The 26,579-nt window shown below is 45.4% G+C and overlaps 1 protein-coding gene across 1 annotated transcript in view; it reads right to left on the minus strand.

Annotated features, from left to right (window-relative positions):
- The window catches only part of LOC126214974 (sterile alpha motif domain-containing protein 1-like), a 74,579-nt gene that overhangs the window by 24,057 nt on the left and 23,943 nt on the right, over window positions 1–26,579 (minus strand). Inside the window, exon 2 of the mRNA XM_049941607.1 lies at window positions 5,225–5,531. Within this exon, the coding sequence (XP_049797564.1) occupies window positions 5,225–5,531 (307 nt within the window). The remainder of the gene's footprint in view (window positions 1–5,224; window positions 5,532–26,579) is intronic.

Consider the following 26,579-nt stretch of genomic DNA (forward strand, 5'->3'; position numbering starts at 1 on the left):
CGGTCCCAGGTCTACGGGCACGTGCACCTTCCGCCGACCACTGGCGACAACATCGATGTACTGTGGAGACCTCACGCCCAACGTGTTGAGCAATTCGGCGGTACGTCCACCCGGCCTCCCGCATGCCCACTATACGCCCTCGCTCAAAGTCCGTCAACTGCACATACGGTTCACGTCCACGCTGTCGCGGCATGCTACCAGTGTTAAAGACTGCGATGGAGCTCCGTATGCCACGGCAAACTGGCTGACACTGACGGCGGCGGTGCACAAATGCTGCGCAGCTAGCGCCATTCGACGGCCAACACCGCGGTTCCTGGTGTGTCCGCTGTGCCGTGCGTGTGATCATTGCTTGTACAGCCCTCTCGCAGTGTCCGGAGCAAGTATGGTGGGTCTGACACACCGGTGTCAATGTGTTCTTTTTTCCATTTCCAGGAGTGTATATGGGGAGGGAGGAGGGAGTAGGTCAGCGTCTAACGTCCCGTCCACAACGAGGTCATTAGAGACGGAGGACAAGGTCGGATTACGTTAAGGACGGAGAAGCAAAGCGGCCGTGGTGTTTTGAAGGAACCATCGCGGCAATTGTCTGAATCATACAGAAGTATGATGTACCTCTCCAAAAAGTAGGCCTATTTTTCATCGGCATGCCTCTTTGTACCTGTCGTTTCCAGCCCACTGGCAACCTTTTGTTTACATTACTTTCTGTTCGTCGATGTACACGCCACATTTATGGAATTCAGGTCTATCTCCTTTACCCACTACTACATTCCTGTACGCAACAAACAAAAGCCGCGCGGGGTAGCAGCGCGGTCTTGGCGCCTTGTCACGGTTCGCGCGGCTCCTCCCGTCGGAAGTTGAGTCGTCTCGGGCGTGTGTGTGTGTGTGTGTGTGTGTGTGTGTGTGTGTGTGTGTGTGTGTGTGTGTGTGTGTGTGTGTTCAAATGGTTCAAATGGCTCTGAGCACTATGGGACTCAACATCTGTGGTCATAAGTCCCCTAGAACTTAGAACTACTTAAACCTAACTAACCTAAGGACATCACACACATCCATGCCCGAGGCAGGATTCGAACCTGCGACCGTAGCAGTCGCGCGGTTCCTGACTGAGCGCCTAGAACCGCTACACCACCGCGGCCGGCTGTGTGTGTGTGTTGTCCTTAGCGTAAATTACTCTAAGTTAGATTAAATAGTGTGTAAGTCTAGGGACCGATGACCTCAGGAGTTTAGTTCCATACGAACTTACCAGCACCAAAACAAACAAATACAGTTCATCTACGTACGCCATGTAAGTAAAGCCTAACAATATTGTTACATCGCTCGATAGCTTTTTACTTGACATATGACTGCAGCGGTGTCAGCGTGACAAGGAACAGGCATCGCCTGGAGTCGGAGGACAACATTTACAGACAAGGACAGGGTCAGATTTTGTCCGGCAGTACGAAATACTCTTCACCCTCGGTGGACGGCACTGGCAACACATCGGCAATCCCTCGGAAAATAAACGCATCATTCTGCCCCGTCAGCAATATTGCTGGGCGACACCGCAATATTGCCAACAGCCTTGCCTCAGCGGTAACATCGGTTCCCGTCAGGTCAGCGGAGTTAAGCGCTGTCGGGCTGGGCTACCATTTGGATGGGTGACCATCCGATCTGCTGAGTGCTGTTGGCAAGCAGGTTGCTCGCAGCCCTTGTGAGGCAAACTGAGAACCTACTTGATTGAGTAGTAGTGGCTCATGTCTCGTAAACTGCCTTATAGTCCCGCTAAACACGTTGGGCAGAACAGGTAATTAGGATTGTGGAAAGGGCCAAATAAGGTTGGGGTCAGTTTCACCTACTAATTGTAATTTAATAACACATTTACAACCATAGCAGCAAATAGCCGAACCTTTACCAAATGCAACTCTTTCATGGCTGAAAGCCTCCAAAGAAGGAATCTTAACAAAGCAACAAGTTAAAAATACAATTGAAATAGCAATAAAATAATTAGAAAAAACATCTATCACAGCTAGGTGGAAAGCCTCAGAGCAAAGTAGATAGAACAAACATATGAGAGGCGCAATGCAAATGGCTGAAGGTCACAATTAAGTATGAAAATTTTAAAATATATTACCATAATCGTTTAAAGGCAGGAGGCCGCAATGTTTAAGCTTGAAAGATAATTTTAAAAATAAGATTGCAAGACTGAAAGCCCAGAATTAGTTTTGCAATTTTTTTAAGGAGAAGAAAAGATAACCATAAACCTTGAGTTATAAGTAGCTGAAAACATAATTAACACCGGTGGGAAAGGCAATAAAAACAACGGCACTCAGATGCCTCCAGGGTGACGGTCTGTCCTCGTTCAGTTAGGTGAGACAGATGGTGAGCCCAACTATACTCGATCCGTCGGAACCCAACCAGGGGACAGCCACGGACCGACCGACACAACGACTTGCTTCCCATCAATCAGTACGTGAGAACTCAAACATAAAATGTTACAAACGTGATAATCCACAATGGAGTATATACAGGGTGTCCCAGCTATCTTGTCCACCCAAAATATCTCTGGAATAATAACAGATATTGGAAAAAGACTTTCACCGGTATCAATGTAGGGCTGGGGCCCATGAATGTACATATTTGGAAACATTCTAAAACGAAAGCATATGTGTTTTTTAACACAAACTTATATTTTTTTAAATGGACCTCCTATATTTTTTCTTCAGCAATCCATAGCATGACAAAGCACATACACAATGGCGTTGATTGCATCGCAGTATTCCCATTACATCCCGAGATATTGAGACGCGAAGTTGACGCTTGAAACACCCGACATGCGCTGCTACCGCACGTCCTGAGGCTCAAGTGTGAACCCCATACTGCCCGTAATCGCAGCAGGATTGCAGCAGACCGTATTATTCGTTTCGGACCTCTTTATAAGTATGGAAGTGTGATTACGCATGTCCATCACATCGAGATGATGGCAGCATGGGGTTCACGCCTGGGCCACAGGACGTGCGCTAGCAGCGCATGTCGGGTGTTTCAAGCGTCAACTTCGCGTCTTCATATCTCGGGATGTAATGGGAATACTGCGATGCAATCAACGCCATTGTGTATGTGCTTTGTCATGCTATGGATTGCTGAAGAAAAAATATAGGAGGTCCATTTAAAAAAAAACATAAGTTTGTGTTAAAAAACACATATGCTTTCGTTTTAGAATGTTTCCAAATATGTACATTCATGGGCCCCAGCCCTACATTGATACCGGTGAATGTCGTTTTCCAATAGCTGTTATTGTTCCAGAGATATTTTGGGTGGACAAGATAGCTGGGACACACTGTATTTGCTGTCAAAATTACACATCATGTTGGACAGCGACAACAGGTGAGGAAAGGACGCTGCCTGAAATTACGTTAGTGGCCAGGGCAGGTAAGCAGAACACTTTTAGTACTCATGTGAATAAGTTCACACTTTTCTTTATTCAGGCTCGATTGCCACTTTTCGCACCATAGAGATATCTAAATCATTTTGCAAGTAGTTTTGGTCATCTGATGACTTTACAAGACGGTAACTGACAGCATCATCTGCAAACAATCTAAGACGGCTACTCAGATTGTCTCCTATGTCGTTAATATAGATCAGGAACAATAGAGGACCTATAACACTTCATGGGGGACGCCGGATATTATTTCTCCTTTACTCGATGACTTTCCGTCTATTACTACGAACTGTGACCTGTCTGACAGGAAATCACGAATCCAGTCGCACAACTGAGGCGATACTCCGTAGGCACGCAGTCTGGTTAGAAGACGCTTGTCAGGAACGGTGTCGAAAGCCTTCTGCAAATATAAAAATATGGAATCAATTTGACATCCCGTGTCGATAGCACTTATTACTTCATGAGTATAAAGAGCTAGTTGTGTTCCACAAGAACGATATTTTCTGAATCCATGCTGACTATACGTCAATAAATCGTTTTCTTCGAGGTACTTCATAATGTTCGAATACAGTATATGTTCTAAAACCCTACTGCAAATCGACGTTAGTGATATAGGCCTGTAATTCAGCGGATTACTCCTACTTCCCTTTTTTGGGTATGGGTGTGACTTGAGCAATTTTCCACTCTTTAGGTACGGATCTTTCTGTGAGCGAGTGGTTGTATATAATTGCTAAATATGGAGCTATTGTATCAGCATACTCTGACAGGAACCTGACTGGTATACAATCTGGACCGGAGGCCTTGCCTTTATTAAGTGATTTAAGCTGCTTTGTAACACCGACGTTATCTACTTCTGTGTGTCTCACCTTGGCAGTTATTCATGATTGGAATTCAGGAATATTTACTTCGTCTTCTTTGGTGGACGAGTTTCGGAAAACCGTGTTTAATAACTCTGCTTTAGTGGCACTGTCGTCAGTGACTTCACCGTTGTTATCGAGCAGTGAATATATTTATTGCGTGTTACCACTGGTGTGCTTTATATATGACCAGAATCTCTTTGGGCCACAAGGCAGAAAATTCCACTGGTGCACTCGAATCGTAGTCAAGCTAAAAAGTTAATTGCAACGCATGGCGGCCAAACTTCAGCAGTAGAAACACTCGGTATGGCTCACAGGAAAACCTCCCCAACAGCGAACCACCACAACATGAGTGGACGTGGCTTGGGTAGTTGAAACCACTACTCAAGTTTGACGTCCTGGGTCGGTGAGCCACGAAGCTCGTAGCGATCGGACAGCTCCACACACGCTCCAACACTGCGCAGGGACCGCCAGCGGCCCCAGCCTACTGCACCACGCGGAGATAACTTCCCTGGACTGCAGCAACCGACCGATTGCCTGCAAAGCCCCCCTAGCCGGAAACTATATGCACCAATCCGAAGACGGTACACGACGCAAATATCGATACACATCACTGCTGCCGCACGTAGAAGGAAGAAGAACCACGACGTAACCGCAACAAGGGCGGGAAACCAAACACAGACAGCCAAGTTCACGAAATCGCATAGCTGGGAGCGAGAACCTCTCACTAACATACCGCCGAGAGAGGTGTGTGCTGACCACGCCTCCGTATCCGTATCCGGTGACGCCTAAGGGCTGAGGATGACACGGCGGCCGGTCGTAACCGTTGGGCCTTCATGGCCTGTTCGGGAGGAGGGAGTTTAGATACCGCAGACTGTTGCAGCCGCATTGCAGCAATGTTGACGACAGCACTATTGCTGCGACACGCCGCCCTAAGACACTGTCCTTACAAACGCACCTCTAGCGCCAGATCTCGGCGCCGCTGTGGCGAGGCGGCAGCGTAGGCCTCATTAGTTGCCTCGCGCCTGGGACAACGCGGCGCCACAAACAGCTCTAAATCGCGGCCGGGCGGCGGGGAAAACATGGCGGCGATAACGCGCGGCGGTGACATCACCAGCGGCCCATGTGCGGCACCTCGTGACGTCACACGCTGAAGAACGCGAGGCCGCGAGGTGGCGGCTGGCGAAGCGACCTCTGCCGGCCGCGCGTGGCCGAGGTGCACACGTGCCACAGGGCAGGCCTTAGATCCATTGCCGGCTCGTTCGCTGCCACGAGTTCAGACCACGCGTGACGTCATTACGCTGAAACCCCCAGCATCTAGGGTCCTTTTTTCCCCAACATTCACCTGGATAATGGGTCAGCTGGTGATCGAAACATAGTGCATACGACCCGAACATGGGTGTAGTACCCCCTGAGTGGTAAAAGGAAATTTTTTGAGGGGTAAAAACTAAATGACTTTTTCTGTTTTTGTAGCGAAACTAAATTATTTTCAAAATATTATTACTATTATCACAATTTTGTAACACTCCAATAATAATTATATAAGTTATCAACAATTACTTTTTCTGTATTTGTAGCATTAATGCGATAGAGATTACAGGTTTTTCATACAGTCCACCCACTACACATATATGTTGCGCTTTGTCCCGTGCATCGCTGATGATAACTGTGAGACAAATACGCAACGAACGCTAAATATCTCAAGAGCATATCTCCTTCAAGTTGTCGATAGTACCTACAGTAGTGCAGAAATTGCTTCATTTCTCGCTTCGAAACAGATAAATGAATTAATTGACAGCAGGACACAGCAGTAGCTACATAAGGGCTACTATAATGCTATACACAGTATTATTATTATTATTATTATTGTGAGTTCCGTTATTATTCTTAGTGTTGTGGTATGACACAAAGCATTAACATCCTGAAGTCTTCCAATTTCTGCCAGTTCAGAAGCAAGGAGTGCAGTAAGCAAGTAATTTATGAACAGTAAGTATAGTGTGCGCACGTGAAGCAAATGCCGGAATGGGGAGGAGTAATGTAGTGGAAGACTGTTTTGTAACAAGTGGCTTCCCTCACTATGGAAAATTTGTTAGGTTTGTTACCTAAAGAGGAGTTGTGAATAGCACTAGCGATGCACGATGAATCATGAATTCCTTCGTCATTTATTATTACACACACACACATATACATACATACATACATACATACACACACACACACACACACACACACACACACACACATAGAGAGAGAGAGAGAGAGAGAGAGAGAGAGAGAGAGAGAGAGAGAGGGAGGGAGGGAGGGAGGGAGGGAGAGAGGGAGAGAGGGAGAGAGAGAGAGAGAGAGAGAGAGAGAGGGAGAGAGACTGAACGTGTTATTCAGTGTTTCACATTACACCTCGATCAGTTGACTGATGCCAGCATGCCATTGCGGGTGACTTCTGCAATACTATTCAACTTATCGTAATTGTGGTATTTTCTGTAAAGTTTTCTTCGTTACGTTGGTGAAACATCGCGCGACGTTTTGGTCCGCCTAAAGATATGGTGGAAGGAGGTAATATTTCATTCCACAGGTAAAAAGTTTTATAAAAAGAAAGAACAAGCAAACACATTTTTTGACATTAAGTCAGTGAATTTACGAACTGAAGCTGTGAAATGATACTTTTACCAGGCAGATGTGACTATCCTATTTCAGGTTAATTTCTTTGTGTCGGACACGAAGAGGATATAAGCTTCGGAGAGCCGTCCTACAAATGCTACGGAAGTGACTTGTGAACTTTATTCTTTTGCTTGCATTGAAATTGTATGTACCGAAGAACACTGATTATTTGCATGTAGCAGTTGCTTGCGACACACCAGTCGAGGACACAAAGTTAAGTATTGTCAGTTTAACCCACTGTAATTTATTTATTTAATCGTATGGCTAGGGCCTCCTGTCGGGCAGACCGTTCGCCGGGTGCCGCTCTTTCAATTTGACGCTACTTCGGCGACATGCAGTAGATGAGGATGATGGGATGATGATGAAGACAGCGCAACACCCAGTCCCTGGGCGGAGAAAATTCCCCGACACAGCCGGGAATCGAACCAGGGCCCAGAGGATTCACAAACCGCCGCGCTGACCATTTAGCTACCGGGGGCGGAAACTTACTCTAATAAACACCATTAATACGATTTGCTTGAACTGCAGTTTAGAAATCCTAGAAAACAGCTTCAGAGGCACCCTATACGAACATAAGAACGAAAATACGAGACTGGAATTGGAAACCGTGCTGCAATTGTAGCTCTGCATCAGGAAGGCTATTCTAGTCGGACAACAGCAACAATCATTTTCGTAGCCCAATCTACAGTGGGTGTAGACATTGCACACTGATACCAATGCAAGTGCTCTGCGATCCGGAACGCCCAGTATTCTGTTCTGTCCACTGGTCTTTGTAATGGGCGTTCCGGATCGCGGAACGCTTGCATTGGTATCAGTGTGCAATGTCTACACCCACTGTAGATTGGGCTACGAAAATGATTGTTGCTGTTGTCCTACTAGAATAGCCTTCCTGATCCAGACCTACAATTACAGCACGGTTTTCAATTCCAGTCTTCTACTTACGTTCCATTAGAACAGGGCTTAACAACTGGCCGGTTTTGAGCGCGAGTACTCGCGTCTGCTCAGGCACGTGCTCGCGAGCAGCTGCAAGGTCGTGGAGTAGGGAGGGAGAGGAAGGAGGGGAAATGCGGGCGCACGTTTGAATAGGGCCGCAGCGTGCCTATTGAATTCGCGCCGACTGTGTAACGTTTAAAGTACTACGATCAGCTCTTAACAGTCACTTCGCTGGTTAAGAATCATGTGAAGTCGCCGTTCTGTAACCCCAACCATGCTTTCGCAGTTCAACCCCCATTGGGAGGAATTGTATCTGTTTACAGAAAAAGATGGTGTTGCAAAATGTTCAGTATGTCACAAAATGCTGAATTCTTTTACGAAATTTAATTTGCAGCGACATTATATATCGTACCACGCGAAAGACTACGGACGTGGAAAATGTGATTGACCAGATCGTGCACAGGAAGTTATTAAACTTAAAAGGAAGCTATCCGAAGAAGATCTGGACGACGAAGAAAAATCAAGTGAGGCAGCTCTCAGAGTGGGTTACCAAATTGCTGTGCTTTTAGGAAAATCCCTGCTCCCCTTAACTGATGGCGATCTAATAAAAGAATGTTTGGTAGTTGCAGCGGAACGTTTGTGTCCATCTCAAGTTGAACAGTTTCGGATTGTGCCATTATCTAACATGACCATTATGCGTCGCATACAGGACATAGCAGACGACGTCCAGAGCCAGCTTGCAAATATCTGTAAAGATTTTATGGCGTATTCTCTAGCTCTGGACGAAAGTGTTGATATCACTGGAACAGCGCAGCTTTCCATATTTATTAGAGGTGTTAAAAGAGATCTTCAGGTGAGGGGGGAGCTCCTCGATGTAGTAGCCATGAAGAACACTACAACCGGAGGTGATATTTTAAGTAGTGTTGAAGAAAGTGTTGAAAATGTAGGATTGTCGTGGAATTCTTTAGTTTCAGTGTCTACAGATGGTAGAGGCATACACTAAGCTAATAAAATTATGTGGCACGTGTACATTCTCCTTTATTTGTTTCATTTGTCGCAGTAATAATTCGTGAGTGATATCCCTGCAGGTGGCCGCGGATTTACGTCGACTTGCTGCAGCTGTTGTGTGCCCCACGTGACTCTCCCCACTCTCCGCTCTGGTCCGGTATTGGGGGTAGCGTGCTCGCGCTGCTCCGTGCTCGCGCCTTGCTGCTCACTGCTTGCTCCGCGAGCACGTACGTTGTGAAGCCCTGCATTAGAAGGTAATATGGTATGAACCTTATAAAGTACACAAGCACGCTGCAAGATGCAGGCAATGTAGTCTAAATTAATGCGACACGATTGCTACACAGACACCATTAGGTATGAGGACCATCCGAAAGAGCCCATCTTCAGTAAAAGGACGTCAGTCTTGTTGAGGATACTCACGCGCACGCTCTAGGCAAAGAACCGGTCAAATACTCAACAGAGACGCTTAGTCTTTATATATTTATGCTTGTTTTATTATCAGAATAAGGATATGATGGAATACTGAAAGCGAAATCCCTGTTTCAACCACGTGATAGCTGACGTAAGACCTTTGACCAATAATATATCTCGTAAAAATACGTATAGGAACATATAAAATATTACTCGCATTGTCTTTGTGACGTGTTGAAGCCAGTGGCTGCACTCTGTAATTCGAGGGGTACGTGATGTTATCTTTCAACAGGATAACGCAAGACCACATGTGGCCCGTGCTGTCCTGACCGCTATCTCAACATCGAAGGTCTTCGACTGCTGCTGCTCTAGCAAGCACGTTTTGCATACGTTTCACCCACAGACATCTGGTCCCCGGTGCCGGGGGACTGACACGCCAGCACTCGTCAGTCATTATGATAGTTGAAATCTGCTGGCACAGAGCTCAAGCAACGTCGAATGACGGACCCGCATCTCTCATCCACACTCAGTTCCACTGGCATGGGCAGAGTCATTGCTATTGTCAGACGTGGCAGCTCAGTGTACTGGATTTCGCAAGCTGTATACCCAAAAACCCCAGCAAATTAATCAATAGGCCTACTCTTCCAACACAGTGTATTTTCACAATGTGACACAATCCCTTTAACTGCTAACCTTAGTTTCGTTGCCTTTTCATTGGCCAGCAGGCAACATCCGTATTGCAGATGAATTTCTTTCGCTTCATAACAAGGAGCAGTCGTGATGCACGAACAACAAACTGACAATTTAAGGCAGAGCAGTGTTTTCCATAATCCGTACGACAGAGCACCACCATTGCTAGCGGCAGTCACCGAAGTTAAGCCAACTGCAACATAATCACGTGTGCAAACAGTCATCCAATACTGTAAAATGCTTTTTTATTTCAGTCTCTGATCACAGATGAATTCTTTAGACGATGGCCGGTTTCAGCATGTAATGACCATCTTCAGATCTAAAATATATAAATATATACATCTAGTGAGCAATGTGTCTTTTAACATAAAACAGCAATATGTATCACAATATACTGTCATACACCAGGGAAATGTACAGATAAAATATGGTATAACGTACCTTTTTTTACACCATGTCCTAAAGTGATACGGCGATAATGGCATCGTCCGAACATATAATCAGCATAGCATCGTCATATAGAATTAAAATATGGTGTAGAATAGGCCACATCGTGATTATTGCCAACTAGCTACTGAAGTACAGTAGCATCCAGAAACCTGTTTGCCTACACCCTCCCTAGATTTCGCTACTGTGGGCTTGCTGAAAAAGAGACAGATCAATGTCATATAGACATTTTATCTTTCATAAGTATAGGTTGCCACAGGCACTGTATTACGATATATTAATTGTTGGCCGTAAATTCACCATAAGAAAGGGTCGAACCTATACTCTTCAAAGTTTTTCATTTAATAATTTTATATGGGTAACTGCATTCATCTTTTAATGTATCACAATTGGCTTCTATGATAGTCATCAATTTTAATAAGTCTGCTACATGCATTTTATCTAATGTGCTTTTATCAGATTATGTTTTTGCATAAATGATGACTACATATAAGCAAGCCCACAGTAGCGAAATGTAGGGAGGGTGTAGGCAAACATGTTTCTGGATGCTACTGTACTTCAGTAGCTAGTTGGCAATAATCACGATGTGGACGATGTGGCCTATTCTACACCATATTTTAATTCTATATGACGATGCTATGCTGATTATATGTTTGGACGATGCCATTATGGCCGTATCACTTTAGGACATGGTGTAAAAAAGGTACGTTATACCATATTTTATCTGTACATTTCCCTGGTGTATGACAGTGTATTGTGATACATATCGCTGTTTTATGTTAAAAGACACACTGGTCACTAGATGTATATATTTATATATTTTAGATCTGAAGATGGTCACTACAGACTGAAACCGGTCATCGTCTAAAGAATTCATTTGTGATCAGAGACTAAAATAAAAAAGCGTTTTACCGAAGTTAAGCGCTGTCTGGCTTGTGTAGCACTTGGATGGGTGACCGCCCATATCTGCCGAGCGATGTTGGCCAGCGTGGTGCAACTCAGCCCTTGGTCCACCGAGGAGCTGCTTGACGGAGAAGTAGTGGCTCCGGTCACGAAAACTGACCGGCCGGGAGAGCTGTGTGTTGACCACATGCCCGCTCCATATCCGCTACCCGCGATGCCTATAGTCTAGGGATGACACGGCGGTTGGTCGGCTCCGCAAGACCTGTTCGCACTACTCACAAGGGAACCTCCCCATCGCACCCCCCTCAGATATAGTTATAAGTTGGCACAGTGGATAGGCCTTGAAAAACTGAACACAGATCAATCGAGAAAACAGGAAGAAGTTGTGTGGAACTATGAAAACAATAAGCAAAATATACAAACTCAGTAGTCCATGTATAAGATAGGCAACTTCTTGAATAATATTAGCTCCGGACGCCGTGGTCTCGTTAGCGCGAGCAGCTGTGAAACGAGGGGTCCTTCGTTCAAGTCTTCCCTCAAGTGAAAAGTTTAATTTTTTATTTTCAGTTTATGTGACAAAGTCTTATATTTTCACCACTTTTTTGGGACTGATTATCACATCCACAAGAAAACCTAAAACGGGCAAGGTAGAAGAATCTTTTTACGCATTCGCTAAGTTTTTAAGTTAGGCAGGTCGACAACATATTCCTGTCATGTGACGCACATGCCGTCTACAGTGTCGTATAGAATATATCAGAGGTATTTTCCTATGGAGGAACCGGTTGATCTATGACCTTGCGATCAAATGTTTTCGGTTCCCATTGGAGAGGCACGTCCTTTCGTCTACTAATCGCACGGTTTTGCGGTGCGGTCGCAAAACACAGACACTAAACTTATTACAGTGAACAGAGACGTCAATGAACGAACGGACAGATCATAACTTTGCGAAAATAAAGAAATAAAAAATTTCACTCGAGGGAAGACTTGAACCATGGACCTCTTGTTCCGCAGTTGCTCACGCTAACCACAGGACCAAGGCGCTCTTACGCTAATATTACCCTTGATATTGCCTATCCTGCGCATGGACTACTCAGTTTGTATATTTTGCTTATTTTTTTCATAGTTCCACACAACTTCTTCCTGTCTTCTCGATTGAACTGTGTTCAGCTTTTCAAGGCCTATCCACTGTGCCAACTTATAACTAATTCTGAGGGGGGGGGGGGGGCGATGGGGAGGTTCCCTTGTCAGAGCAGTAACGTTCACACCGAAGAGAGGCCGTTTAAAAAGTTACTGCGAAACGTGTTTGTGATGCAAGACAGTGACTCATTCACGGTTTCCCGATGAGGGGCCTGGAAGCGTGATGGGTGAAGACGCTTCACGTCAGCGGCGAGACTTTGGCTGTGTGGCGCCTTTCTGGCGTGTTTGCAAACAAGCTCGGGGCGGAGTGCAACACGCCGCTCTGGGACGGGAACTGTCTGCGCTGTAGCGACGAGAAGAAGTTTTTCTAACGCGCAAACACAAGCAAACGGGAGAGAACTCTCTCTTGCCAGACTCCTAAGTTCAGATAGCGCTGAACGGCGGCCACAGGCGGCCATTGTTTTCATTGTCTCGCTTGCAGGGAGACAGCTCACAGACTCTTCCCTCGCCCACACAGTACCTGCTGTCTGCGCATCTGAGTTCCTGAGGTCCTATTCGTCCATCTCGTTCAGCGATGTCCTGTTAACTGATTTCGTTTCCTGCAGCGCAGCCGGCCGCTGTGGCCGAGTGGTTCTAGGCACTTCAGTCTGGAACGGCGCTGCTGGTACTGTCGCAGGTTCGAATCCTGCCTCGGGCATGGATGTGTGCGATGTCCTTAGGTTAGTTAGGTTTAAGTAGTTCTAAGGCTAGGGGACTGATGACCTCAGATCTTAAGTCCCATAGTGCTTAGAGCCATTTGAACCATTTGAGCCTGTGGCGTACTTCACATCGATCACTCTCCCTGGAGCGCACCGGATATGGAATATCTTCTCAGTTACGTGACTGGATACGTGATTTCCTTTCAGAAAGATCACAGTTCGTAATAAATGACAGAAAGTCATCGAATAAAATAGAAGTGATTTCTGAATTTCTCAAGGCCCTTGCTGTTCCTCGACTATATAAACGATATAGGAGACATTCCGAACAGCCATATCAGGTTGTTTGCAGATGACGCTGTCATTTATCGACTAGTAAAGTCATCAGAAGATCTAAACAAATTGTATGGTTCAAACCGTTCAAATGACTCTGAGCACTATGAGACTTAACATCTGAGGTCATCAGTCCCCTAGAGCTCAGAACGACTTAAACCTACCTAACCTAAGGACATCACACACATCCATGCCCGAGGCAGGATTCGAACCTGCGACCGTAGCGATCGCGCGGTTCCAGACTGATGCGCCTAGAACCACACGGCCACACCGGCCGGCGAAAGATATTGTAAAACGATTTAAAAAACATATACGTATTGTGAGGAAACTGGAAATTGACACTAAATAATGGAAAGTGTGAAGTCATCCACGTGAGTGCTAAAAGGAATCTGTTAAACTTGGATTACACGATCAATCAATCAAATCCAAAGGTCGTAAATTCAACTAAATACCTAGGAATTACAATTACGAATAACCTAAATTGGAATAAACATACAAAATGTTGTGGGGAAGGCGAACCAAAGACTACGTTATATTGGCTGAACATTTAGGAAATGTTAACAGATCTACTAAGGAGGCTGCCTACATTAAGTTTGTCCGTCCTCTTTCAGAATACTGCTGCGCGGTGTAGGATCCTTACCAGAGCTATATGAAGATGGTATCTGTTCTTTCGGACATGTCCGAAAGAACAGATATTATGTTCATATAGCTAAGGAAAACCGGCCACTGACCTCCTCCTTCTGTGTTGGATGCACACACGTTGCCCGAACTCTTACGGGACTCGGTAAGATTGTCTGCCACGATTAATGAGTGTAATGGACAGGGGCACTACGAATATAGTGTGTGGACATTAAGTTCGGAATGTGGGTCTCACGGGTATAAATCGAATGGCTCTGAGCACTATGGGACTTAATTTCTAATGTCATCAATCCCCTAGAACTCAGAACTACTTAAACCTACCTACATCACACACGTCCATGCCCGAGGCAGGATTCGAACCTGCGACCGTAGCGGTCGCGCGGTTCCAGACTGTAGCGCCTAGAACCACTCGGCCACCCCGGCCGGCGGGGCATAAATCCCTCAAGGGATAAATCCCTGCAGTCGCACTATCCCTGTGCCCTCGGTGGCCCAGATGGATAGAGCGTCTGCCATGAAAGGAGGAGATCCCGGGTTCGAGTCCCGGTCGGGGCACGTATTTTCAACTGTCGCCTTTGATGTTTATCAACGCCTGTCGACAGCTTATGGTCTTGATTTGATTATCATTTCATCCTTACCATATAGGATTAACGGTATGTTTCGAGAATATTCAAAGAAAATCAACACGTTTTGTATTATCGCGAAATAGGGAAGGAATGAGGCTGGATTTGGGGTGGACCTCGTTAAAACAAAGGCGTTTCTCTTCTCACGAAATTTCAACCACCAACTTTCTCCTTCGAATGCGAAAATCTTTTGTTGGCGCTTCCCACCCCTGACTGTTATTTTGCCCAGGAACTGAATATTTGTGTCTTCTTCATTTCATCATCATCATCATCATCATCATCATCGTCATCTTCATCCGTGACTGTGGCTAGATTGGAGTGTGAATAAAACTGGACTAAGTAAAAATTGGGACTTTGTACTGGCGCTGATGACAGCGCAGTTGAACGCCCCACAAATCAAACATCATCAATATCACTGTTATTCATAAAGCATCCTCTGTGGTCATCGTAGAAATGCGGTACCCTACACACAACACACAACTCCTCTCTGCATTTTGGTATTTATAGATTAGATACTGTATTTCTTTGTTAAACTGGCGCACATTTCACTTATGGTACTGTTTTGCCTGCTACTACGTGTTCTGAAATCGTGCACATTTTCCTTCGTTGTTAGCGGAGGTCGAAAGCGAAAAAGACCTGGTTGCACATTCACTTTTCGCGATTTCTTCGCCACTTATGAAGCCTCTTTTCCTTACGCTGCATTCACAGCGCTGGCAATACGCAGAACCTATACAGAAAACGAATGAGTAGACATAAACGGTGTGTCGAGTAGGAGGTTTTAGTTGCGTGCGGAACACGTTGAAAATGCAGTAGGCTTACTATTACCCTTGCGTAGTTTGCAAAAGTGAGGAAAACAGTCACAAATGCAGCGTAAGAAAAAGCGTGTTGGTAAAAGGCGAAGAATTGTGAAAATTAAAAATGTGCAACCACGTTCCTTTTTTCAACTTCCGCTAACACTCAGCAAGAGGCAAAAATAGCGCGAGAGTATTACTATTTTGTCGAAAACTGACATTTTGGGAGGCACGGCTGTAACACTATAAGGTTTATAATCGAAAAAACGACCAGGCACAAGTGAGGTTTAACAAGGTTTATTTGGATCAAACCACAACCGGTCTCTGATTTCTTGTAAATCCACCTTCAGATGGTTGTTACAGGTTTCGTTGTTTCATTGCTGGGGTGTCGTTTTGTGTCCGTTATTTGTGTGCAGCACTACGATAGACAAAGTTTTTTTTAAGAGACAGCGGAATTACAGACATTGGCTGCGAGAGGGTCATGAGTTAAATCAATAAGGCGGTTGAAAATTTGTGTCGGACCGGTATTCGAAACCGGGTCTCCTGTTCACTAGGCAGAAGTTCTATCGCTTAACCATTCGGACACAGTGGTAATCACCCTAGCACGCCTTTCGTCAGACCAAAATTCTCAACTTATCCACACAATACTGATGTATTGACCCTTGTCAATTGTTCTCATTACTTGCGGCATTTCGCCGATTCCCGTAAGAGTACGAACGTGCTGTGCGTCCGCGCTGAAGACAGGTTTCAATGTTATTACAACGTGAGGTGTGGCGAAAAGCTACGTGTTGCATGACCCGTTGTAACGAAATCGCCCTATGTTTTTGTTGTGATTTCGCAACAAAAAAATGTTCAAATATGTGTGATATCTTATGGGGCTTAACTGCTAAGGTCATCAGTACCTAAGCTTACACACTACTTAACCTAAATTATCCTAAGGACAAACACACACATACCCATTCCCGAGGGACGACTCGAACCTCCGACGGGACCAGTTTTTCACAACAAATAAACAGCGTATTAACTTGTAAATATCAGAATGTCGAGACACGTATACGATACTACATTTCCAGAATGGCCACAGAAGATGCTTTACATATTAGACCAGTACAAGTCTGATGAAAAATACTCCTTGTAAGTAGGCTGTTTAGGTTTTTATGTTGGTAACGCTCTGTATGAAAATCGCTGACTGCGCTGTGTGCAGTCTGTGGCTGGCTGGACTCGTTGTTGGAAGTTATTCGCCAGTGTATTGTCGGGCAGTTGGATGTGAACAGCCCGTAGCGTTAGGCAGTTGGGGGTGAGTTGCCAGGAGTGGTGGAGGTGCGGAGAGAGATGGCGGAGTTCTGAGATGTTAATATCAGCGGACGATCTGGACATGTGTCCGTCAGAAAAAGGAAATTTGTTTAATTCGATGTCACGAATATATATATATATATATATATATATATATATATATATATATATATATGAACATTATTAAGGGCCGGCCGAAGTGGCCGTGCGGTTCTAGGCGCTGCAGTCTGGAACCGCGAGACCGCTACGGTCGCAGGTTCGAATGCTGCCTCGGGCATGGATGTGTGTGATGTCCTTAGGTTAGTTAGGTTTAACTAGTTCTAAGTTCTAGGGGACTAATGACCTCAGAAGTTGAGTCCCATAGTGCTCAGAGCCATTATTAACGTAAACACATTGTTTGTTCTCTATCAAAATCTTTCATTTGCTAACTGTGCCTATCAATAGTTAGTGCCTTCAGTAGTTAGTGCCTTCAGTAGTTAGTGCCTTCAATAGTTAGTGCCTTCAATAGTTAGTGCCTTCAATAGTTAGTGCCTTCAGTAGTTAGTGCCTTCAGTAGTTAGAATCTTTTATTTAGCTGCCAGTATTGCCGCTCGCTGTATTGCAGTAGTTCGAGTAATGAAGATTTTTGTGAGGTAAGTTCAAATGGTTCAAATGGCTCTGAGCACTATGGGACTCAACATCTTAGGTCATAAGTCCCCTAGAACTTAGAACTACTCTAACTAACCTAAGGACATCACACACACCCATGCCCGAGGCAGGATTCGAACCTGCGACCGTAGCAGTCCCGCGGTTCCGGACTGCAGAGCCAGAACCGCTAGACCACCGCGGCCGGCTGTGAGGTAAGTGATTGATGAAGGGCATAGGTTATTGTTAGTCAGTTGTTAATCAGGGATATTCTTTTGTAGGCATTACTGAAAGTCAGAGTGCGTTGCGCTAATAATATTGTGTGTCAGTTTAGAAACGATCACAAAAAGTAAAGAGAAATCTGTCTGAGTACGTTCAGTTTCACTATGGTGTTTGAAAAATCAAGTAACCTAGAAGTTTTACAAGCACAGTCACTATTTACATTCAAAGGGGAAGTTTCATCCTTGATGGCATTAAACTTGAGACCGAAAACCAAATAATAACGATAAAAATAATGATGATAAAAGGAAATATTACATGCGCGCTGTTGCACTCCATCTACATCTACATACATACTCCGCAATCCACCATACGGTGCGTGGCGGAGGGTACCCCGTACCACAACTAGCATCTTCTACCCCTGTTCCACTCCCAAACAGAACGAGGGAAAAATGACTGCCTATATGCCTCTGTACGAGTCCTAATCTCTCTGATCTTATCTTTGCAATCTTTCCGCAAAATGTAAGTTGGCGGCAGTAAAATTGTACTGCAGTCAGCCTCAAATGCTGGTTCTCTAAATTTCCTCAGTAGCGATTCACGAAAAGAATGCCTCCTTTCTTCTAGAGACTCCCACCCGAATTCCTGTAGCATTTCCGTAACACTCGCGTGATGATCAAACCTACTAGCAACAAATATAGCAGCCCGCCTCTGAATTGCTTCTATGTCCTCCCTCAATCCGACCTGATAGGGATCCCAAACGCTCGAGCAGTACTGAAGAACAGGTCGTATTAGTGTTTCATAAGCGGTCTCCTTTACGGATGACCACATCTTCCCAAAATTCTACCAATGAACCGAAGACGACTATCATCCGCCTTCCCCACAACTGCCATTACATGCTTGTCCCAACTCATATCGTTCTGCAATGTTACGCCCAAATATTTAATCGACGTGACTCCTTGAAGCGCTACACTACTAATGGAGTATTCAAACATTACGAGATTCTTTTTCCTATTCATCTTCATTAATTTACATTTACCTATATTTAGAGTTACCTGCCATTCTTTACACCAATCAAAAATCCTGCCCAAGTCATCTTGTATCCTCCTACAGTCACTCAACGACGACATCTTCCCGTACCCCTACACAACGACTTTCTTCTGATGGTCCTCCAAAAAAGATTTCTTGAAAACGACGCAAGTATTTCGATTTCGCTCTACATAGTATCCAAGGCAAAGGTGTGAGTTATTTGCGAGGCTGAAGAAGTGTGTCAGGAAACGCAACACACCCGCGTCTCGTCGCAGTCTTCCTGAGAGGGTTCGTGTAAACACGGGCTCGGTTTTCCTGGTGACTCACTGCCACAGAGGCAACAGTGCGACCGCGTCTGGCCAGAGGAAGAACGTTATTGCGCTCACCCTTGACCTATGGCTGCAGCCGCGGCATCCGGCAGTGCTACGTCGCTTTCTCACAGCACGCCAGACGCAAGTCTGGCACAGTAAAGCTGATCTGTGCAACAGCTCGGCTCGCTGCATTTCGCAAAAAGCTAATTAACTTCCACGCGCAGTGTTCGTAGATGCTTCCATTTGTTTGCTTTGAATCTACACTGAAGTGCCGAAGAAACTGGTATAAGTATGCGTATACAGGTACAGAAAAAATGTAAACAGGCGAAATACGGCGCTGCGGTCGGCAACGCCTACATAAGACAAGTGTCTACCGCAGTTGTTAAGGGGCTCCGGAAAGGCTCAAAATCATGAAAAGTTCAATTTTTACTTTTTTGCGTTTTCTGAATCTGCAGACTATTACCTTTTAATAGATATATAATTTATTCAATTCCGAAGACTACAACTATTTTTAATTTTTTTTTTTTGAAATGTGTTATACATGGGCGTGACCCACTGTGGCGCTGTTAAACTGCTGTCAAATGGTGTTATTATTAACGTCCGTGTTCATCAGGTACATTTTAGTGATGTGAGATAAAGTATGTGTTGTGGCTAAACTGTGATGGTTCAATATATATCGCTGGTGTGATTGTCGATTGTTTCATGTTTATTTACTCTGTCGTTATCTCGAAAATATTCGTAATTAATTCTGTTTCTTGAGTCTCTGTTTTGTTGAAGTATAATAATGAGTAAAAGTAAAGTTATTAGAAATCCTCTGAAGGCTTTTAAGAAAAGGAGAAATGTTGGAAAGCCAAAGGTATTTAGAAATATGGGAATGAAGATAAGTTCTAACATGGTACGAGCGATGCTTGCTTTAGACAAGGAACGCCTTCGGGCTGCGGACAGGGCTGTAAAGAGTCTAGAAATACAAGCAAGAGTAAACAGGAGGAGGAACAAGAGGAAGCTGGAGAAGGAGTTTGCAGAGGATGAAGATAATCCATCCTATGGACCTGGAATGCACTAAAAAGATAATCCAATCTTTGTCGCTCGATTCCCAAAACTTTTATTTTCTCATACTAATTACACGTTTTCTAAGGATCTTCCAAACATATTTGTTTCAAACTTTCAGTAAATGTTACACAGTACCTTCTGCATAATTTAACACAGCCTTTTTCCAAAAAACTGTATATTTTTGATTATATAAATAAAAAATTGCAAAAAAATGTGAATTTTCATTACAATTGAAAAAAAAATCATCTTCAATAACTGAACTAAAATTTTGTAAAATCCCTGTGTTGAGTTGTAGCCCATATTCCAATAAATAATCTGTTAAAAGTTCAAATTCCTACCTCAAATACTTTGTGAGGAAAGATGTAATTTATAAGCGTTATTTTAACATTGCAAGTATAGGGCGTTCCGGAGCCCCTTAAATCGGTTACTGGTGCTACAATGGCAGGTTATCAAGATTTTAGTGAGTTACAACGTCGCGTTGTAGTAGGTGCACGAGCGATGGGATACATTACCTCCGAGGTAGGGATGAAGTGGGGACCTTACGACCATTTCACGAATGTACTTTCAATATCAGGAATCAAGTAAAATATTAAATTAACAGAATCTTCCGTCGGTTCTTGGTAGAACAACATTATAATAATAAACGAAAAGCACCCGTTCTCTTTTGTTCTACAATATGTACAATATTGTAGAACAAAAGCAAACTGGTGCTTTTCATTTATTATTAAAATATTAAATCTCCGACATCGCTGCGGCCTGGAAAAGATCCTGCAACAACGGGACCAACGACGGCTGAAGAGAATCGTTCAACGTGACAGAAGTGCAACTCTTCCGCTAATTGCCGCAGATTTCAAAGCTTGGCCGAGCGGTTCTAGGCGCTTCAGTCCGGAACCGCGCTGCTGCTACGGTCGCAGGTTCGAATCCAGCCTCGAGCATGGATGTGTGTGATGTCCTTAGGTTACTTAGGTTTAAGTAGTTCTATGTCTAGGGGACTGATGACCTCAGATGTTAAGTCCCATAGTGCTCAGAGCCATTTGAACCATTTCAATGCTGGGCCAACAACAAGTGTCGGGGTGCCAACCATTCAACGAAACATCATCGATATGGGCTTTCGGAATAGAAGGCCCACTCGTGGACCCTTGATGACTGCACGACACAAAAGCTTTACGCCTCGCCTGGGCCCGTCAGCACCAACATTGGACTGTTTATTACTGAAAACACAATTCCAGCAGGACATGCGTCAACCCACACGTCTAGAATTGCTACAGAATGGCTCCAGGAATACTCTTCCTAGTTTAAACACTTCCACTGGTCACCATACTTCCCAGACGTGAAATTTATTGACCGTATTTGGGAAGCCTTGCAACGTGCTGTTCAGAAGTTGTCTCCAACACCTCGTACTCTTACGAACAGACCTGCAGGATTCGTGGCGTCCATTTCCTCCATCACTACTTCAGACATCAGTCGAGTCCATGCCACGTCGTGTTGCGGCACTTGTGCGTGGTCGCGGTGGCCGTACACGATATTACGGCTGGTCCCGGCGGAGGATCGAGTCCTCCCTCGGGCATGGGTGTTTGTGTTTGTCCTTAGGATAATTTAGGTTAAGTAGTTCGTAAGCTTAGGGACGGACGATCTTAGCAGTTAAGTCCCATTTCACACACATTTGAAAATTTGAATATTACTTAGGTGTACAACTTTTTTTAAATAATCAACTTTTGATTCTGCACATTTTTTTCGTATGAAGCTTATTTTTCGAGTAATTCTCATTTGTCAGCTTAAAATTTACACCCTATAATGATTATTTTCGTGGGGGACTTCTGCTGGTGCTAAAATTAGCCCGCCACTGCAGCCCCCTGGGTGGGCGGGGGGGGGGAGGCAACTTTAAAATTTCAATTGGGAACCCCAATTTTTTATTGCAGAATCAGATTATACATAAAAAAACTACGTACATTTTGTCGTAAACATTTTTTTTGATTCTTGGTAGTTGGCGCTGCAATTCAAGAAAACCCATTTTGCGTGGAAAATGGTAACGGATAAATAAAAAATACTTATTTACTTCGTAAATTTTGATTCGCTACAACTAAAACTCTCCCTCTCTCCCCATATGGTGGGGTTTGAGAGAGAGAAGAATTAAGAGTTTTACAAATGTTGACCCAAATATTAATTTTTTTTCTCATATACGAATTTGGATAACAGCTGTGGTCGCCGCAGTGCATCGTCATCAGAGTAACACCGGCACTGCAATTTCGTATTCTTGTACGAGGCTGCACCACTGAAGGAAAAGTCCTCCCACGTGTTCGCGTCGGTAGCGTACCGTGGAGAGAGAGCAGTTTAGGCCGGTGAATGCAGGCGTCTGGCGGAGCAGCAAGTGGCGCGGTGAGTCAGCGGCCGGCGGCCTGCTGATTGGCTGGCGGCGTCCAGCAGCCGGCGCGGCCCGCGGTACACAGTTTAATCAGCCGGAATCAACACCGGAGGTGGCGCCGCCTTTCCTTTTGTTCTCCACTGTGCGCGCCGTTCGTCGCCGCGGCGGCTTACGTCCCGCGCGGCTTTAACACCGGCAGAGGCGTGAATGCCCGCCCCACGCGATCCAACGCTACTTCGCGTTTTGGCGAAGAGCCATAAGTTCGTTAGCTAAAGACAAAAAATGAAATTGTGCTTATCTAACACATTTTACACAATGAAGAGCCAGAGAAACTGGTACACTTACCTAATATCGTGTAGGGCCACCGCGAGCACGAAGAAGTGCCGCAACAGGACGTGGCATGGACTAATGTCTAAAGCACTGCTGGAGGGAAATGACACCATGAATCCTGCTGGGCTATCCATAAATCCGTAAGAGTGCGAAAGGGTGGCGATCTCTTCTGAACAGCACGTTCCAAGGCATCCCAGATATGAAGTTAAAATCTTCTGGGTTATTAGGCCTTGTCATGTTTGTTCTAAAATGTTCGACGTTTCGACCCCTCTGCTGGGATCTTCTTCAGGATCTTTTGGTGTCCACTACAGCGAGAACACTGAGACGAGTGTCGCATCCACTTACAAAGGGGGAGTTTTCTTGGCGTTCGTACTGGCGAAGTGATAGTATTGGATAAAATTCAAATGGCTACCATTGGTGGTCATAGGCTAATATTCCCGCTCTGATGCAGAAGAAGGGGCGTTGGTAGCTCATCTCCTGTGGATACCATTGGCGGTCCACACTTATGCTGCAGAAGGATTATTGGTTGAAATGCCTGCTACCGTCAATGGTATCCACAGGAGATGAGCTACCAACGCCCCTTCTGCATCAGAGCGGGAATATTAGCCTATGACTATGGCCCACGAATGGTAGCCATTTGAATTTTAACCAATAGTATCCCTTCGCCAGCACGAACGCCAGAAAACTCCCCCTTTATCAGTGGATGCGACACTCGTCTCTGACAGTGTTCTAGCAGAAGTGGACACCAAAAGATACCGAAGACGATCCCAGCAGAGGGGTCGAAACGTCGAACATTTTAGAAGAAACATGACAAGGTCTAATAACCCAGAAGATTTTAAGTTCAGTGATAACGGCCACGAAAGCCTGCAGACTTACATCCCAGATACGCTCACGTTGAACGATTCTCTTCAGCCGTCGTTGGTCCCGTTCTTGCAGGATATTTTTCCGGCCGCAGCGATGTCGGAGATTTGACGTTTTACCGGATTCTTGATACTCACGGTACACCCGTGAAATGGTCATACAGGAAAATCTCCACTTCATCGCTGCCTCGGAGATGCTGTGACCCATCGGTCGTGCGCCTACTGTAACACCACGTTCTAACTCACATAAATCTCGATAACCTGCCATTGTAGCAGCAGTAACCGATCTAACAACTGCGCCAGACACTTGATGTCTTGCCAGCCGGAGTGCCCGAGCGGTTCTACGCGCTTCAGTCTAGAACCGCGCTACCGCTACGGTCGCAGGTTCGAATCCTGCCTCGGGCATGGATGTGTGTGATGTTCTTAGGTTAGTTAGGTTTAAGTAGTTCTATGTTCTAGGGGACTGATGACCACAGATGTTAAATCCCATAGTGCTCAGGGCTATTTGGACCATTTTGTTGGGGTTGTTTGGGGGGGCGGGGGGAGGGGGGAAGCGGACAGCGAGGTCATCGGTCTCATCGGATTAGGGAAGGACGGGGAAGCAAGTCGACCGTGCCCTTTCAAAAGAATCATCCCGGCATTTGCCCACAGTGATTTAGATGATGATGATGATAATGATGATGATGGGTTGAGGGGGCGCTCGACATCACGGTCATCAGCGCCCTGACGAAAAATCAACAGGAAATCTCATTGGAGTGATTTAGTGAAAACACGAAAAACCTAAATCAGAATGGTCGGACGCGGGATTGAACCGTCGTCCTCCAGAATACGAGTGCAGTGTGCATTCCGTGAGGAACATGCTGTCATCTGCAGGGAGGTGGTAACACCAGAAGACTGTAGAAAATCCACAACAGGAGCATAGATCGGCAGGTGATCCCGAACGTAAACAACTGTAGCGATTTCAAATAAGTAGACGAAGAAATACCACTATACCACTGTTCGATTATCCTACTGCCGGTAAATTACTGCAAACAGTAACAGGTCTAAAGTGCAACGACCGGATAAAACAAACAGAAGTGAAAACAGATGTTAGGAGGAGATTCATTGGAACAACATTGATGACATGTAATCCATCCGCGAAAGAAGTGGTCTGCAAAACACTCATTCGACCGACTGTTCGGTACTCCTCGTCAGTCTGGGATCCTCACGAAACACAACCACAAGAAAATATGGAGAATATCGAGAGAAGAGCGGCGCGTTTCTTCACGGGATCGTTTAGTCGGCGTGAGAGCGTTACGGAGATGCTCAACAATCTCCAGTGGCAGGCGCTACAAGAGGGGCGCTGTGCATGACAACAAGGGTCGCTGTTCGAATTCCGAAAGCGTACATTCGAAGAAGAGTCGGGCAGCATTGTACTTCCACTCATACACGTCTAGCGAAATGACCACCACGAGAAAATGAGAGGGTCTAGAGCTCACACGGAGGTTTATCGACATTCGTTCTTTTCGCAGAACATTTGCGAATGGAAGAAGAAAAGGGGTAAATCATGGTCGTAGAAGAAGAACACTCCCACACACTGTACAAACCGTTTGAAAATTGTGGTCCAGACGGAACAGATGATGTGTATAGTGAAAGTGAAAACAGGAAATTAAGTATCCTTCGAAGGAGAAACTGCCAAGAAAATAGACTTAAGGAGTTAGAAAAGATTACGAATAAAAAAATAAAAGAACAAACAGCATCAGATAGTTTTGTGTAAGAAGAAGAGAAAATTAGAAGACTTCCTAAAAAAAAGTAATAAAAAATGTGTGAAGTGATGTGAAGGAAGAAGAAAGGGAAATGATGAAAAGAGGAACAGGAAATGAGAAGGAATCGCAGCTGCCACACGAAGAAGTGGAAAAAAAATAAAGTGAAGGTCAGAAACTGTAGAGAAGAATATGTGAAGCGAGACACATGGCGCGTGTAGCGTAAGACGTACAGCGGTCGCTTGTAAGACTGGGGTTTTGCTGGCCAGATATATTCGCGTCGGGGCCCACGTCTGTGTGCGGTCTGGAGGGGAGAGCCGCCAAGGAGGGGGAGGGGGAGGGGGGGAGGAGTTGGACTGTGGGGGATGAAAAGTCGCGCGTGACCCGAATCCTGGCCAGGTTTTATTATACACCTCCACATCGGCCCTGTCCGAGGTTTCCTCCCTCCCCACAGCGCCAGGAGAACGGGGGGAGAGGAGGCGAGAATAGAAGACGTCTTCTTAAAGCAGGCGCTGCTCCACCGGAAGAACGCACCTCATACTGTGCCACCAGCGGCCATACGCTGTCAGATGTCATTGGTGCGCGTGCGCAGTGAGTTTACTGGACCTTACCAGACTTTCTGGCAGGTTAAAATTGCCCGCTAGACTGGGATTCGAACCCGGAACCTTTCCCTTTCGCGAGTAATGGTGTTACCGACTGAACCACCTGTGCACTGCCCACCCGCAAAGTTTTGCTTCCGCCACTACCTCTATGTAAGTGCCAAATAAAAAGGTATAGGCATGCGAATAAAAATACAGAGCTATGTAAATAGGCAGAATACAGCGTTGCGGTCGGCAGACAAATGTCTGACGCAGCTGTTATCAAGACTTAAGTGAGTCTGAACGTGGTGTTATAGTCGTCACACGAGCGATGGGACACAGCATCTCCGAGATAGCGATGAAGTGGGACTTTCCTGTACGACCATTTCACGAGTGTAACGTGAATACCAGGAATCCGGGAAAACATCAAATCTCCGAAGTCACCGCGGCCGGAAAAAGATCCTGCAAGAACGGGACCAACGGAGACTGAAGTCAATCGTTGAACATGACACAAGTCCAACTCTTCCGCATATTGCTGCAGGTTTCAGTGCTGAGCCATCAACAAGTGCCGCGTGGGATTAGCCGAGCGGTCTAAGGCGCTGCAGTCATGGACTGTGCGGCTGGTCCCGGCGGAGGTTCGAGTCCTCCCTCGG

This window comes from Schistocerca nitens, chromosome 12 (assembly GCF_023898315.1).
Source record: "Schistocerca nitens isolate TAMUIC-IGC-003100 chromosome 12, iqSchNite1.1, whole genome shotgun sequence".
In the NCBI taxonomy this organism is placed as follows: Eukaryota; Metazoa; Arthropoda; class Insecta; order Orthoptera; family Acrididae; genus Schistocerca; species Schistocerca nitens.